Source organism: Stenella coeruleoalba (assembly GCF_951394435.1).
Source record: "Stenella coeruleoalba genome assembly, chromosome: 4".
In the NCBI taxonomy this organism is placed as follows: domain Eukaryota; kingdom Metazoa; phylum Chordata; class Mammalia; order Artiodactyla; family Delphinidae; genus Stenella; species Stenella coeruleoalba.
In genome coordinates, this window is record NC_137149.1 from 65161424 (window position 1) to 65179271 (window position 17848).

The 17848-nt window shown below is 45.4% G+C and overlaps 1 protein-coding gene across 6 annotated transcripts in view; it reads left to right on the plus strand.

The window, feature by feature from the left end:
• Positions 1-270: 270 nt before the first annotated feature.
• Positions 271-17848, plus strand: part of LIMCH1 (LIM and calponin homology domains 1) — a 342867-nt gene continuing 325289 nt past the window's right edge. For all 6 annotated transcript variants that reach the window (XM_079919399.1, XM_079919394.1, XM_079919397.1 and 3 more), the window contains exon 1: positions 271-679. In XM_079919399.1, coding sequence (XP_079775525.1) covers positions 584-679 — 96 coding nt within the window. In that variant the 5' untranslated portion in view covers positions 271-583. The remainder of the gene's footprint in view (positions 680-17848) is intronic.

A 17848-nucleotide genomic window follows, 5' to 3' on the forward strand; every position in this document is an offset into this window, starting at 1 on the left:
GCCCCCCACTTCTGCGGCCGTGAGTGGGGGACAGCAGGTGCGGGCGGCCACTGCTAGGCTGCGGCAGCGCGGGCTCCCCCGGGACGCGTGCGCCCGGCTCGCCGCGCGTCTCCCACGTGCGGCCCGACCCGCTTGCCCCTCCGCAGCCGGCGCGGCGCGGGGACGTGCGGGGCGGCTGCCCGAGTCCCTCTCCCAGTCGCGTCGTGGGCAGGGAGGGAGATACCCAGTGCTCACTCGGTTATTTTTAGTTGGTGGCTGACACCCCCGCCCCGGAGGGGGTGGGTGGAGCGGGCAGAGGAGGTGGGGAGGGAGGGAGCTCCTGGCGCCTCCGCGCTCGCTCCCGCGGGGACTCACGGCGCGGCCGAGCCGGGCGGCGCTGGGAACAGCTGCGGCGGCGTCCTCGGCTGCAGCGCGGCTCTCCTCCGGGACCTGCGCCGCGCGGGGGAGGGGCGGGCAGGGGAGGAGAGCGGGCGGGCGGGCGGGAAGGGGCGGGGAGCGCGCTCCTGCGGCGTCGGCGGCGGCGGCGGCGGCGGCCGTCCTCATCCCGGCGGCCCAGCGCTTGAGTAGACGCGGGGCTTCGCAAATGGCTTGTGCCGCTCTCGGTCTGGAAGCTCTTCAGCCCCTGCAGCCTGAGCCGCCCCCCGAGCCCGCCTTCTCCGAGGCGCAGAAGTGGATCGAGGTAGGTGCCCGCGGCTGGCGGGGGGCTTTGCAGGGGCAGCCCGGAGCCACCGACCCGCACACACACTGACGACAGGTCCAGCCTCGCCTCCCCCCACTTTCTTTTGCCAGCTGCTCCGGGGCACCCGTCAGGGCCTCGAGCGAGCTGCGACCCCCTGACGCTTTGGCACTGGCGTCTCGGGTGAGGGTGGGCGCGAAGGGGGGACACTGCGGTCTAGCTGTGCGTGTGGGGGGCAGGAAGCGGTCCCCTGAGCCTCCATCCTTCCTGCCCGTCAGCCGCGCAAATCTCAGCTCCTGCCGCTTCCAGGCGCTGCCAAAGGAAGCGCAGTGCGAGCAGAAGCGCCGCAAAGCCTCGTTATGCGCGAGCCCCTGGAGTCCTTGCCGACGCAGCATGTCGGGGGTCCTGCTCCCAGTCCTACCTCCACCCGTTGGCTCCCCCTCCCCGCCCTTCCCGGGCGGAGTTGTGCGTGTCTCCACGGAAGCGCAGAGGGCCGGCTCCCACCGGAGCCTCTGGCTGTATTCCTGGCACCGGGTCAGGTGTGAGGCTGGCACAGCGCAGAGGGCCGGGGAGCCTGCAAGACCCACCTGAGAATGCGCCATCCGCAGAGACGTTGCCCAGCCATTGGCAGCTCCCACTCCATCGCAGAGGCGGTGGGACGGGCTCCCAGGTGCTGGGTACCCGGCCCCGTTGGCATATTTCACTTCTTAAATGACTCGGTGGCAGGCCAGGGAAATCACTGGAGCTCTCGACTCAGTCCAGGAAGCGCTCGCTGGGCGATCCTGATTCTCGATGTTTATCTGTAGATGCAGCTTGGTGGCCCTGCGCTCCCGAAATGAAGTGTCTGCGGGGGTCAGGACGCTAGGAGGGTGCGAGCGGGGAAAGGTGACCCATTATGATCCGTGCAGTGAGCCTCTGTTTTGCGGCTGGCGGCCTTTCTTGAGGCTTAGTGGAAGGCGAATTTGACCCTCTTTTCCTCAGGGACAGGCAGCTCTCCCTCCCTGGTAGTTCAAAGGAAGAAATGTACCGCTAAGTCATGATCCAGCAATGGTGAAGCCTCTTAGTACTCAGCCTGTCACTTAGTGACACCCTTGTTGCTGCTGGGGTAACAGCTACGATGGTACAGATTTAAATCTGCTGAGATGCCTGGAGAAACCACCCTCACTTAATGCTGCTCTAATTGCTCCAGCCACAGGCCTGCATCTTACAGGGTTAACCTGCTTCATACAAGCAAGAGTGTCAGGCAAAGTTTAGAAAGATCTATTTAAAAATAGGGTTAAAGAAACAGAAGAATAAACTCGAGGCTCTATTGCTAAAAGCCCCAGTCGTGTCTCTCATAATTTGATGGCTAATGAGCAGATGAGAAAAAGACCTTGGCTTTCTATTTGTGAGATGTGGCCGGCACGGCTTGGGCTGTGACAGGTGCTTTCTCTGTGCTGCATACTTGGGCTCACAGGACATACAGGAAACATTTGTAGTCACTGGCTTGGTTGAGAGTTGGAGAGCTGTGTTTTTCATGTTCTTGAACTTTAAAATTCTCAGGAGAGATTTTGGATGTGGATGGTGATGAGGGGAGGGTGTAAGAGCAGAGCACTCTACGGTTCTTGAAGGCAAGCGGTGTAGTCCCCATTTCCTTAATTGTGAGTAACACGGGCATACATACTATACTTTAAAAAATGTATTGTGGGATCATTTGCACATAGGAAAGTGCACACATCTCAAGTGCACACCTCCATGAATTTTCACCTAGGTATATAGTACTCTAGCCCCCACTTAGATTACGATCTAAAACATCTTCTTCAGCCCAGGTCACAGTCTGTTTTTAAGTGGTGGTATATCTCAAGCTAAATATTATGCAGTGCAGAATATCAGCTTTTGTCCTGGTTCCACAGGTTTAAAAACAAGAAGGGCTTCCTTAAGAAAGCAGAGCCCCATTGGGCCCTATAGACAGTTGGGCATTGTTCTGGGTGCTTTACCAGATCTACCAATTCGAGAATGTGAAAGCCGTAACGGGCAGTGCGTGGCTTTAGGACGAAGCAGTCGTGGCGCTGTGCGTGTGCATTATTGAAGCGGCCTATCTCCTTTCAATCGCAGAGTTGGGTTTCACGGAAAGGAGAGCTTCCCCTCCCAGGCTGTATAAAAAGGTGTTTGCTCCGGGGAGAGATAGAGACCGTCCCTCTTCCTTCCCGGAGATTCCTCTTGAAATGTAAATGCCGCGTCTGCAAACCGGGGGAACCCAGGAGCAGTAACAGATGGTTCTGCGCGCAGTTGCCCAGTGAACAAAGATTCCTCGGCTAATATAGCAATAATGTAGTACTTAGTGTGAGCCGAGTTCCCAGGGGGACTGTTATCTCGAGACAATTGCATCTCCTTTAGGGGCCCCGTTGTCTTCGGCAACATCCTCATTGGTAGGGCTTTGTTTTTCACTTTTGTTCAGTTGGTGATTAAATTTCCCACAGCCTTTTTTTTTTTTCTTCCTTTTTCTTTTGAGTGGTCAGGAATTTCACCCTTTCAGAAAAATGTTCCCTTGGGCGCAGCAGGTTAATAAACAAACTTTGCAGTTTTTCTCTCCTCTTCAGTCCCTGGTCTTCGTTGAGTCATGGATTGGTGAGAAAACTGTTCATTCTTAATAAAGGCTCAGGGAACAAGCTCCAGGAGATAACTTGTTAGTGAGGAATTTCTCTCAGCCTGCAGTCTTGGCTGTTTGAGGACTCTGTTACTGGGCAGGAAACGGTGGCCTGGGAACCATGCCCCCATCTCACCCCACCCCCAGCTTCTGCCTTGGCTGGCAAAGGTGAAAGCCCTGACGGAGGTCACAGGCCAGGTGGGAACAGTTCCATAACACTTCCAGCGACTTTTTATAGCCGTCGGAGCAGGCTACGTGTCTTAATGTGGCTTTGGGGAGACTCCTGAAGGAAACGCAAACTTCACATATTAACTCTGGCTACCAGCAGGCAGGGGCCTAATTTCCTTCCACATTCCTTTTCTAGAAGGCCTTCCAAAGCAGAGGGGCAGTGAGTGCAGCACAGCGGTTAGAGGTCAGGCTTTGGGGCTGGGCAGCCTGGGTTGGAATCCCAGGTGTATTGCCTTCTAGCTGTGTGACATTGGACAGGCTGTATTTCCTCTCCTTTTGGTTCTAAATAGTTTCTTTGAAAGCTAGCGCTAGTGGTTAACAACAACAAAAATAACAAAGAGATATTGTTCAAAGCATCTGTAAAACAGGGGTACTAATAGTAGCTTACCTACCTCCAAGCGGTGCTGTGAGAATGAAATAAGTTAATACATTTAAGATGCTTAGAATAGTACGCAGCATTTAGGAAGTGCCGCTTAAGTAGTGATCATTATTATTATTGCCATTATATTACTACTGCTATTAATATCACTACTACCGTTACTACTATAGTACTGCTACTATTACCACTGCTATCTTTATTAATACTGTTATTGCTATTATTGTTGTTGTTTCTATTGTTGTTAATAACAACTGCAGCTGATTTTGGAAGAAAATCTTCAGAACCCTGAGTTTTTTAGTGTAAAAAATATAATTCAGTTGTCTACTGACCTAATTCTATTGTCATACGTTATTAGCTCCAGATACCTGGACTAGAAGTTAAATAGGTGTTGTGTGTTATTCTGACTTGAGTTAAAAGAGATTTAGGCATCAGAGGAAAACCAGTAATACCAACTGATAAGATGATCCTGATGGTCCAATAAGGTTTAGAAAATTATTCCCCAATACTGTGTTGACAATTTAAGTTTAACGCATAGTCTTTGTTAACCAAACTCCAAGCAGAATGCTCAATTCCTCTCTTCTTGCACACAATCCAACATTAAATCGTTAAACAAATGGTGGTTGTCTGAATATTCAACTCCAGTGTAGCAGTGTTTTGTTCATTGACGTTGTGTCAACTCCCTGTAGAAGAAGAATAAGTCCCCCATTTATTTTCCTTCCTCCTTCCTCTCTTCTTTTTCATCTTTCCCTCCCCCCCCGCCCCCCCCCCCCCGTGATGGTAGTTATTGAGTTACAAGACTATGTTAGCAGGTAGATGATTCTAATTTTCTTGGTCTCCCCCATCCCCTTTGCTTCTCCACCCACAAGAGTGTTTATCTGTTCTAATCTGTAGTTCTCCTCTGCAATGCCAAACACTTTCTGGAGAAACAGATGTTGCTTCAACTCAGTTTCAGTTGTGATTTGGAGCAAGTTGCCAGGCCTTTAGGGAGGGGTTGGAAATTTCAACCCAACTCAGCCTTACGTCTCAACTTGAGACGTTTCTGGACTCCTTTAACTTTAATCATAGCATGCCTGTGGGGCTTGGTGCTGCATATAATCTCATTTGTGACCTAATCCGTATTTCACATGAGTGGGAACTAGTACTGGGAGGGATCAGTTCATCATTTTGGGTCATCTCTCCCCCTCCCCGCTCACATAGAATTGTTTTCTTATTCAACTGGGACCTGCTTTTGAAGATTAAAAGCACCGAGGGTACCTTAGCTCTCCAAGACTGAAAGCTGTTGTATTGTTTAGCAGTTGGGAGAATTTATCTGTAGCCTTTGAGAGAATGTAGCTTTTGGTGGCCAGGAACATACGACATTTGCGATGTAATGATGAATGAACATATGCCATGAGTTATATAGTCATTCTAATTCTCCTTCTCTGTCAGGACTTGATGACTCTTACATCATTTTACTACAACAAAGATTTAACTTTGCATATGGTTCTCTACTCTGCATGGAGAGCTAGGGAAGAGGAAGAAAAACTTTTCTGGCTAGCTCCAGAAAGGAGTGGTGGTCTGAATAGATATGGAAATGAGAGCAGGCAGCATCATTCTCACAGTGACATTTAAATAGTCTGGCTTGTTTGTATACAAGGGCTGCTATGACACAATGCTGTCACGTGGTAGGAGAACAGTGAGGTCCCACAGATTTGGGGAAAGGGGAAGTGGAGTGGGAGGTGGGGCTGGCTCTTCTGGTCCCAGCATCTCCCTGGAAACCAAGTTTGCATCAGGCAAGCTCCAAAGGAGCAGACTGAGCTCTGGCCACCAAGAGGGCGGTAGAGTGGGGTGTGTTCCCCAGCAACTGGATCTCTGGGTCCCCGGCTCTCTATTGATGGATGACAATGGAGCCATGATGTGAACATCTGGCCGGTGATTCTGTGAGTGGAAGTTGGTGCTAGGTGGGACCAGGCAGCTCCTGGCAATTGGCCTGGAAACTTCTCTTTTTGCTTAGGACTATCCTGAAACGTAGAAGTGTCATAGCTAGGGGTAACATGATAATGATAAGGATGGTGATGAAACCAGGACTCACGATGATAATAGCTGATATGTACTGAGTACTTACTATGTGTCAGGCACAGGGTGAAAAACTCATTAATCCCTTAGAAGTAAATACTGTTATTATCCCCATTTACAGGTGAGAAAATATCTTCCCCAAAGTCACAAGTAAGTGGCAAAACTAGGACTTTAATCGAAAGCATCCTTTCTTAACTTCTACAAATATATGTACCCAGATATCCAAAATTTACAGCTGAAGACATTGTGGCTTCCAGGAATTAGGACACTTGCTCAGGGTCACCTAGTCAGGAAGTACTGGTTAGAGTCAGGATTCGAAACCCAGGCTGTCTAACTTGGAAGCCGTTGTTATCTTTTTTTTTTAATTATTATTTTTATTGAAATATAGTTGATTTACAATGTTGTATTTGTTTCAGGTGTACAGTAAAGTGATTCAGTTATACATATATATAAAAATATATATATTTTTTACATCCTCTTCCATTATAGGTTTTTACAAGATATTGAGTATAGTTCCCTGTGCTATACAGTAGGTCCTTGTTGGTTATCTATTTTAAACATAGTAGTGTGTACATTTTCATCCCAAACTCCTAATTTATCCCTCTTCCCCCCCTCCCTTTTGGTAACCATAAGTTTGTTTTCTGTCTGTGAGTCTATTTCTGTTTTGTAAATAAGTTCATTTGTATCCTTTTATTAGATTCCACATATAAGCCATATCATATGATATTTGCCTTTCTCTGACTTACTTCACTTAGTATATAATCTCTAGGTCCATCCATGTTACTGCAAATGGCATTATTTCCTTCTTTTTTAATGGCTGAGTAATATTCCATTGTATATATGCACCACATCTTCTTTATCCATTCATCTGTCAATGGATGTTTAGTTTGCTTCCACGTCTTGGCTATTGTAAATAGTGCTGCTACGAACATTGGGGTGCATGTGTCTTTTCGAATTATGTTTTTCTCCAGATATATATCCAGGAGTGGGATTGCAGGATCATATCCCTTATAGTGCTTCCTACATTTAGGACCATGTGTGAAAATTTCTGTAAGGACTGAGCTTTCTGTCCCTCTGACTGTGCAGAGGTTCTCCCCACCCCTGCCTTTTTTCTGAGTCATGATGTGGATTTCAGAAGCTATGGCTCCCTAGTTTGTTTTTCTTCACAGTTTGTACCTTTCTGCTGCCAGGACTGAGGGGCTGTCCTCACTGGGACAGACCTTACATCGGGTGGGGGAGGGGCGGGACACCAGGTAGGTGGTGCTCCCAAGGCCCTCAGGCTCTGCGCCTTTGCTGGCTGCCTTCACACCTCACTTTGCTAAGGCGGAACTGGGCAATGGCATTGTCTGTAGTTCAGAGTTGCTAGCTTCCGGTTTCTGTCTCCTGTTGTTACAGCTCCCAGGCACTCCACTGAAGTTTTTTTTTAGGGCAAATGGCCAATAAGTAAGTAGTTTAAAAAATTTTTTAAAAACCTTGCTGATTCCTTAACATACGATTACTTAAGAGGACAGATATTCTAGAATATTTTATGTTTGTGATATTAGGAACTGTGGCTCTCTTGTTACAGTTTTACCTCCAATGGCTGTTCCATGTGGGGATGCATAAATGCATAATAGTCCATGTGTGCTTTAGCATTTTCTATTGGAGAAGCTGAGTAGTTGAGGTAAAGTTCCATACTCTACCTTCCCCAGAGAGTTTGAGTAAAGACCTACTACCTGTGTGATCTGTCTTGTGCTCCAAAACACAAAAGGCTAGGGGTGCAAAGGGCTGTCTCTTCCCCACGCTGATGCGTTTAAGTGCTGTCGGCACATCTGTCTGAGGCCTTTGCCACAGCTCCTTCTCTCTTACCTGAGAGTTCTCCTGTTTGGACAGGAGCTCACCTGGGAACAGTTTTGTTGTCGAGTTCAGCCGAGAGGCAGGTCCTTCCAAGAGAGGAGATTGGCGGCCTCTCCTGCAGGTATCCTGGTCCCATCCTGAAGAACTGAAGGGTCTAAACAAAGTAGCTCTGTGACTTCTGGGAATCTTGGCTGTAGTCAGCATCCCTGTCACCTACATTCCAGTCTAACCCTCGTCTTTTCGGCCTTTATTTTCACGGTTAAGGACTGAATCGCTTAACACTGGTTGATTTTTTTTTTTCTACTTTAATAGCGATAGTGAAACTTTTTTTTTTAACATTAGTGGATTTTTGACTAAACTACTTTCATTGGAGCTAGAGTTTTTATTTTTTTGAAGCCCAGTTCACTCTTCTGTGATTTAGAAAACTGTGCAATACAATTGTATAGTATTTCCCCTCATTTGTTCCCAAGGATGTGTGTGTGTTTACTTTTGAAGCAAAGGAAAGGTATCGGATAGGATCTTTCTGTGTGTGTGGTGGGAGGGTAGAGTGGGAAAAAGGAGGACTTCAGGGCAGTCAAGTGAGGAAAGGAAAGATAACAGAACTTTATTTTTAAGTAATTGAGAAATATAAGAAGAGCCTAAATTAGGGGGTTACTAGAAGATACAGGAAAAAAAATAGTCCTTGAAAAAAAATAGTCCTTATAAAAAGAATGATGAAATATTGGAAAGACTTCTGCCTGGACACGGGGAGATGTTATATCTCTTTTTGCAAAGAAGAATGATGTCATGGAGTTCAGCTCTGCTGTGGTAAAATTCCATGTTTGCAGTGTTGAAAACAATAATCCCAAAGAGATGTCCTCATGTAGCTAACCCTGATGGGGTGGCCATCCAATCTCAGGGAATTAACTTTGGCATAAGGGGAAAAAAACAAGGTGACGTAGTCATAAAACATGCACCTAAGGAATATCTTGGCTGCCACCTTTTCTCACTAAACTTATACTATCAGCAAAACTGTATCCTTTTATTTATGCTGGGACCTTAAGGATAAAATATTGGTTAGGTTGAGAAAGCTCCATGTTTCCACGGCTCTGCATTCTGACTGTGACAGTTACAGCCATTGTAGGAGGGAGCTCGGCCTCCTGGTCAACCTTAGAAGTTAGGGATGTGCCCCACCCTTCTATTCCTAAATAGCCCATTAGGAGACCATGTAAGAATAGACCTACACTTGTTTTTGATTTTTATAAAGGTCAAGGGCAGAAGGGCTTTTTTAAATTTTTACATCCCAGTACTGTTATAAAAAAGTCCTCAGCCTTATTTTTTACCAAGTGGGACACTAAGTGAGGAATTGAAGTTACTTATTGTGGAGTAGACGGCTCTCTTTTCCTCTCCTAAGAAATATTTTAAAAAGTGATATTCAAACAATTATTTTATTCTAATGGGAAACTGAAAGAAGGCTAGGATAGGCTCAGTCAAATGATTTAAGATACGAAAATAATTATTTGGGATGCTTGGCTGTCACTCACTTATAAGTTCACTTCAGTGTAAACACTAAAAGTAAGCATTAATGGTGAAAATAAGCATTAATGTGTGAAAGCGTTTTAAACAAATTTTAATATTCATTTCCTGAAAAGTGTTAACTAAGCTCCAACCATATACCAGGCATAGTGCTGAGAACCAAGGTCAGGTGGCGAACAAAATAAACATAATCCTGCTCACAGGAGATGCACAGTGTAGTTGTGGTGTGTGTGAGGCAGAGCTTAAACAATAAATTCATGATAACAAATTGGGATAATTGCTATGACAACAAAGAATGGGGGACTTAAGAGAAAAGAACTTTAGGCAGACAAGGACTCCTAGTGAAAGTAATATTTAAGCTGAGACCAGTGAAGGGTGCTGAGCAAGGGAATTAGACTGATGCTAATTTATTGAGATAAGAGCTTATGTGTACACACAACACATGCTTTTATGCTCTTATAGTTTTCCAGCTGTGCTGAAGGTGTGTATGTAAGGGAGGGGGCGGAGAAGGGAGCTGAGTCAGAAATTCTCAAATATTCTTGCCGCCCACTTAGAGTGGGGTTTGCGTGATGGTCCACATCCCACTTAGGACCAAGGCACAATAAATCAAGAGACCCTCTTCTAGGAGAAATGGCAGAGAGGACTTTGAGATTTACATTTAAGCTTGGACTCTGGGATTAAAATTCTTAACACAGAATAGGGGCTGTAGACGCTGCATTCCACTCTGAAGTGAGAAGGGGCTGCAAGAAACCTGCCTACTTTTCAGTGAGTAAGCAGAGCAATTTTGTGTGAGACTTCGGGTCGTGACCCACAGATGTCCTTTGATTTGGGAACTTGTCTCCCAAATTCCTCTGAAAGAAGGTGCTTTATAAACTAATAAAGTCACGTGTCATCTGGGAGCCCCAGAAATTGTAAACTCTGTGACTTAGGTGTCTTTTACCACTAGATCCCCTTCCTTGTGGTCCAACATGGCTGCTAGAGATTCACCATCACGTCACCTTTCCAGGAAGCAAGAGGGAGGAAGGGAAAATGAAGAGTGCATCTTTTCCTTATAAGATGTCTTTTAGAAAAGTCTTCCTGACACTCCTGGTTCCATTTTATTGCCCAGAATTTCAGTAACATAGCCGCTCCTGATTGCAGGGGAGGGTGTAATGTTTCCATGTAATAATCTGGGTTCTGTTCCTTAGGAGAAAGGGGAGAATGGTGGTTGAGGTAGGGGCACCCTGGAGTGCCCCTTCTCCACTTCTCCAGGGACAGATCCTTCCAGACAGGGCTTAACTATGACTGCCTCTGAGGCAGACTCGCTGATTCCTTTAAGCCCACTAATCCTTTTCTGTGCACACCGGACATTTAGAATTTACCTCTATTAGAAAATTGTCATATTTCATTGTAATGAATATATGGTTGCTTGGGGTCTACCTACTCTGATAAACCCCACAGCTCTTGTGGCCAAGGTCTGGGTTCTTAGCGATCGTCTCACTCCTCTTCAATTTATTCACTTTGCTCCCCATTAGGGCCTCACAGCCATATTCCCTGCTGCCCGAGAGATTTCCCAGTGAGCTTGTGCCCAGCTATGATTGCCTGATTGGCACTTGGACTCTGCCGTGGCAGAGAAAATAGACTCTGTTGCTGCCCTGACAGGAAGCACATTTTTTTTTTTTTTAAAGACTGATTAAAAAAAGCAGTTTACCCAATAGTTGCCTGGAGACAGTCAGTGATTGGACACTTGGAAAGTGATTCCGCTCTTGGCTCTTAGGTAGGTGATATCAGTTGAAGGAATTATTTAGGAGGCCACCCTTCCCCTCAGGTTGGACTGGTACAGGGCTCGCTGCACTTGGCATTTCTGTCTGCAGGGCTGGAGAGCAGACATCACCTTTCTTTAAATAAACATGCTCCCCAGCATTCTGCCCCGGGACTCTCACCCCCTCTTTCTCTCCCCACCTCAACCAATCAGTCAGGCTCCTCGGGACTCTCACCCCCTCTTTCTCAGTCAGGTTCCTCGCTCTCCCCTGTTGTAGGATCTAGCTCAAGAAAAAGCACGGAGGAATTTTACTGGAGTGGTCATCTGTATGAGCTCTCATTAGATAGGTATTTTTAAAAGGACAATACCCCGTAAAAACTAATGACCAGCAGCTGGTATTAATAAGTGACTATGGTTATGACCATTCATTGTCATGACCCAGTGGAAACACTGAGAAATGGCATCCTCTCTGCCTTTCCTACAGAAAATTAAAAAAGGAGCTTGTGGAGCTGAATGTTGTTATCAACCAACAGACGTGGTTGCCGCCTGTTTCCTCAGGAACCTTGCAAGATGTCATAAATAGGAGGGGTGGGTGACAAGTGGAGGCCTGATTCATCGTGTTGCAAGAATTGACGGAATGTGATAATGTGGTGATAAGGTAGCTAGTTCGGTGACAAATAAAAATAATAATAGTTAACACACTTCTAGAGCACTTATCATGTGGCATTGCTAGTCTCGGTGCTTGAGTTACTATATAATGTAATGTAATGTAATAACCTAGCACTGTGCCCAGCAGATAAGGTGCTTCTCAGGTAAGCACCATTTTATGCCCATTTTATCAATACATGACGGGAAAACTGGAGCACAGAAATGTTCATTGATTTGCCTGAAGTCACATAGTTAATAAGTGGCAGAGCTGAGGTTTGAATCCAGGCAGTTTTGTTCCAGAGCTTGAGCTTGGGCTGGTGACTGCTATGCTCTAGAAGGAAAAGCAAAACTTCTAAAAGAATCATGATCCCAACCATCTAAGCAAGCAGGTGACCTGCCCTCCCTCTGGCTTCCTCTTTCCCTTAGCAGCTGTTTAGTGGGCATCTTCTGTGTGCATGGTACTGTTAGTTGCTAGGAAACAGTTCCATCTCTGTGATTCCTGAGCACATTCTGTGGAACTGGAGCCCTCTCATTGCTTTTAAAAAGATACATTTTGGCAGGCGAATGGTTACAACTATGATGAAAAACCATTCCAGGAGCAGAATAAACCATAGCCGATGGGTGGAACTATTTTTACTTCCTTTCTGTTCACCAATCTCTTTCCCTCTGGTTGAGACCCGGCTCCCCATCTGTGTTCAAGTAGTCCTGGAACAGAAATTATTATTAACAGGAGGAAGAAAAGCATGTGTAGTTAGTGTGTGTTCCTGCTGGCTGCTCTACATTTGTCATCCTATTCAGTCCTTGTGTAACACATATCTGTTGCCCACCGAACCAGTTCAAGGGTCTTTACTGTGCCTGTTCCAGTAAGTTTTAGTCATGTTAAGACTGGCAGGCAAGTTGGTCAGGACTCTTGATCCGATGTGGCTCCAGGGCCCTTAAATGATGCCCCTCGCAATGGTGCTTCTCTTGGCTCACACATCTGGTACCTCCTGGTTGCAGCTCCACTCTCCGACCCCTTACCCGGCATGGACCCCTGGTGTTCTGAGCAAATGCAATTGGCTCTGCTATAATTTATGTTTCCGTAGTGTGAATTATCTCATATGCAATTGAGAAATAGGGTGTGATGCTTTTAAGATGCAAGTTGCGGTGGTTTGTATGGGATTTTTCTTAGCACCTTAGTATTTTGCATCACCAGTTAGCAGTAACTGAAAGCAAAGGAGGCTAGTGGAAGTGAACGGGGGAGGCGATGGCACCTTGTTCTCGCTCTGGGCTCCATCTGGCTTTGCACTGATTAAAATGTCTGATTTTCCCAGCTATTTGTGTGTTTTATCTTATCTCCATAATGCAGGAGCTTCAGTCTTTCCTCACATGCTTTCCATACTGCACCCTTGCCCCGCCCCACCTTTTTGGTAAAATTCCCACATTTATTCTATAATAGGAAATAGAAAGCATCTTTTTATTTGTGCTAGTAATTCTCAGTTTCTTATTGTTTTTGTTAGTGTTTTGGTTACAAAGTTGAATGGGATTTGAGCCTTCTGCCCCAACTCTAAATTTTCCATAAGCCCTGTTATATTTTAGTGTTTGATTTTGCAAAATATGAGGTTTTTGGTTGGTTGTCTTACTTCGGGACATTATTGATTCATTTTAAGGAATGTGCGTTGTTGTTTTATAGTAGAAATACTTGGATCTTAATGTCTTGTGCAGACTTACTGACTCTCACTCACAGGCTCACACACACACAGATGTATAAAACAACCGCTGGAAGATTCCTGATGCTGGAATTGAGGCTCTTGGGTCCTAAGGAAACATTTTTAGGAACTTCATATTTCCTATCTACTGTCAGATGACCTTGGACAACATTCCTCAGAGAAGCTCCTACTGATTTTGGAGAGGTGGTGGAATAGTGCATTTTTTTTCCTGAGGCATTTTTCTTTGGGATTTTATGCCTTGGTGGTACTTAGAGCAGTGTCCTTCTCCCCAAGGGAACCTATGAGAATTATTTGTTGTGGGTGAGAAGCTCTTGGAAATGAGGCGAGTTGGAAATGAGGAAACTGAGACTTGAGGGTAAGTGTAGGTGGTGTGTCCGGAGGGTTGTTGGCTTCTAGGCTGTGACTCGTGTGGCCTTCCTGAGCCAGTATATACATATTGGCAACTTGTCTCAGTTTGGGACATTATTCGTTCATTCATTATATATTTATCGAGCATATCCTGAGAACTCAGGAGTAGATGAGACAAACGTGGTCCCTGCCCTTGTGAAGTTACACTCTTCCAGGAGAGACAGACCCTGAACACAGAATTCTGTGTGTGTGTGATGCACATTCAGAAAGGGAAGAGCCGGTTGTGTGGACATGGAGAGGGTTGGGCCTCATTTGGTCTGTGGGGCCTCAGGCAGCCTCTCTGAGGAAGTGCTGTCTAAGCTGAGACCCAAAGGATGAGCAGGGACTGGCCAGACAAAAGAGAGCAAGAAATTGTGTTCCAGGTGGAGGCTGAGGGGTGTGTGAAGACTCCAAAGAAAGCGTTGGAGGAGCCCAGTGAGGTGGGTGTGTTGGAAGCCAGGGCGAGGGAGGTGCGGGATGAAGCTGGAAGGCGGGGTGGAGGGAGGGCTGCTCAGCCTGGTGCAGGAGGTGGGAGTCCTCAGGGCTGCCTGGCCCTAGCCTGGGGCCATGGCTGGCTCTCTCTTGGACGACAGGGACCAGATTTTCTCCACACTTCTTCAAATTATCATAGTTCATGATAATAATTTATGAGGGCTTGAGACTTCCCTGGTGGCGCAGTGGTTAAGAATCCACCTGCCAATGCAGGGGACACGAGTTTGAGCCCCGATCCGGGAAGATCCCACATGCCGCGGAGCAACTCAGCCCGTGCGCCACAACTGCTGAGCTTGCGTTCTAGGGCCCGGGTGCTACAGTTATTGAGCCCACATGCTGCAACTACTGAAGCCCACGCACCTAGAGCCCGTGCTCTGCAACAAGAGAAGCCACTGCAATGAGAAGCCCGCGCACCACAACAAAGAGTAGCCCCTGCTCACCGCAACTAGAGAAAGCCCGTGTGCAGCAACGAAGACCCAACGCAGCCAAAAATAAATTAAAAAATAATTATAATTTATGAGGGTGTATCGCCTATGGCCCTATTCTAAGCATTTAACTTCTCAACCATCGTGTGAGCTAGGTGCAAACTCTTATTACTCCCATTTTCCAGAGAAATAAGTAAATAGTAGAAGGTCACACAGTCATTAGGTGGTGGAGCTGATCTTCAAACCCAGGCGGTCTGGCTGCTTTACCTCTGCTAGTAACCACCATGCTGTGGGATGTGCTACAGGCTCATCACCAAGGGCAACCTTGAAGGATATTGGTGACGGGGGGGTGGATATGGGGATGATGCCCCAGGATGCTGGAGGCCCGTGTTGGCTTTAGAAATGTTTTCAGTATTTTTAAAGAAACTCCCCAAATGAATCTCTTTACCCAATACACTGCTTGACAGTGCTGCTACCTGGAAAAGAGAGTGATTTGATCCAGATGAGACCCTAGGCATCTCTCTAACCCTACACTCTAATGCATATGTCATGGTCTTGGTTCCCAAGTGGCCTGATGGACCCTGGGGTTGCTCTGACATAATAAACCACTGACTTTTAACTTGCATCAAGAGTTGTGAATTGTATAATGTGTTAAAAATGTTTTTTCTTATTCATTTGGCTTCTATTTGGGTGTGTTTGGTAATTTTTTTCATTCAAACATTCTTTTGTGTGTTTTAGTTAGTATTCTGATGGTTGCAACGAACAGAAATCCAACCTAAAGTGGCTTTAGAAAAAAGATGGTGTATTGGCCTATTGACAGTTTGGAGGTAGATTCCTACTTCAGATGAGGCTGACTCAATGGTATCAGTAAGGACAAGGATTCTCTCAGCCTTTCAGCTGTGCTGTACATTGCATGGCTTTATGCTCTGGCTTTATGTAATGTATCCACGCCTGCCCTACACCATTCCGGAAAGTCCAGGCTTTTCCATTTGAGGACTTGGCGGGACAAGAGCAATTCCAGTCCTCATATTCTCTTTACACCCTCTGGCCACAGAAAGGAGACACAGCCCTCTTTCATGATCACCAGGGGAGTGGATCAGTTGGTTAGCTGAAGTCAGTCGGGGTCCACCCTGGTCCATCCCTACCACTGGCTGCTACCCAACAGTGAAGTGGTGAATTCCCTAAAGGAAAACCTAGGGGAAGTAGATGATGATGAGATTACCAATAAACGTTACCAGTATTTTAATTAAAATGCGATAATATATAGGAATGCATACGTGGGTGGCAAGACTATAGAGAAAAATAAGGACATAGTTAAAAAACAGAACAATGGCTATTTCTAGGAGGTGAGTTTGGGATTATAATCTAAGATTGGTTTAAAAAGGCATTAATAGATTGTTTCATTCCTATTTTTAGAAGATTAGGAAAGGGTCAGTTTTAGAGATATCACTGTGTGTCAGGTGCCCAAACCAGCACTTAAGTGGTTCTACCAGGTGTAAAAGTGTGATTGATTGAATCAGATTGACTTTGAAGTGTTGATTAAAAACTAATATAACTCACACAACTTAATAGCAAAACCACAAACAATCTGATTAAAAAATAGGCGGAGGAACTGAATAGACTTTTTTCCAAAGAGGACATACAGATGGCCAACAAGTACATGAAAAAGTGCTCAACATCACTAATCATCAGGGAAATGCAAATCAAAACCACAATGAGATATCACCTCACGCTTGTTAGAATGGCAGTCCTCAAAAAGACAATAAATAACAAGTGTTGGTGAGGACGTGTAGAAGAGGGAACCCTTATGCACTGTGGGTGAGCATGTAAATTGGTGCAGCAACTATGGAAAACAGTGTGGTGGTTCCTCAAAAAATTAAAAATAGAACTACCATATGATTCAGCAATTCCACTTCTGAGTATTTTTCCAAAGAGAACAAAAACACTAATTCAAGAAGATATATGTATCTGTGTGTTCATCACAGCATTATTTACAATAGCCAAGATATGGAAACAACATAAGTGTCTATCAACAGATGAATGGATAAAGAAGTCGTCATACGCACGCACACACACACACACACACACACACACACACACACACACAGAGTTGAATACTACTTAGCCATAAAAAAAGGAGATCTCACCATTTGTGGCAACATGAATGGATCTTGAAGGCATTATGCTAAGTGAAATAAGTCAGACAGAGAAAGACAAATATTGTATGATCTCACTTATATGTGGAATCTTTATTTAAAAAGTTGAACTTGTGGAAACAGAGAGTAGAAAAGTGGTTGCCAGGAGGTGAGGGTGGGGGAAATAGGAAGAGGTTAGCAAAAGGGTACAAACTTTCAGGCATAAGATGAATAAAGTCTGAAGATCTAATGTATAACGTGGTGACTGTAGTTGATAATACTGTGTAATTGAAATTTGCTAAGAGAGTAGAACCTAATGTTCTCACCAAAAAAACCCAAAACCCATATATATGTGTGTATATATATACACATATATATGTATATATAAACAAATATATAAATAAATATGTGAGGTAACGGAATGTGTTAACTAACTAGGTGAGAGGAATCCTTTCACAATATATATACATATCTGTATCAAATCGTCACAACGTACATTTTAAATACCTTATAATTTTATTTGTCAATTATATTTCAATAAAACTGAAAAAAATAGCATAAAAAGGTCCAAACTGGGTACTTCAGTTCTTCTTTTTTCTCAATATATATTGACCTTTTTACTGAATTATATAAAAGAGCAGCTTTTAAAAAATGTTAGAAATGAAAGTATCCAATACCAGAATCCGATTTGTTTTCCCCATTAAATTTCATATTCCTCAGGTGAGGATGTATTTTGTGGAGGCTGAAGCCTAGAAATAGCAAAACCACACAGTTGCTGTTTGCTGGAGAATGCGCGGCCCTGTGCCTGTGCGCTCCCCAGGCATGTGGGCCTTCTAAAAGTGGGTTCGGCGGCTGTCACCCACTGATCCTCTGGCTGAGTGACCCAGATTGGCACAGCGCAGCTGGATCCTATGCAGAGCCTGTACGGGAAAGAGGAGGGTAAAAATAAAAAGCGGTTGGACAGTTTAGGTGGCGTCAGGGTACTTGAAAGCTCAC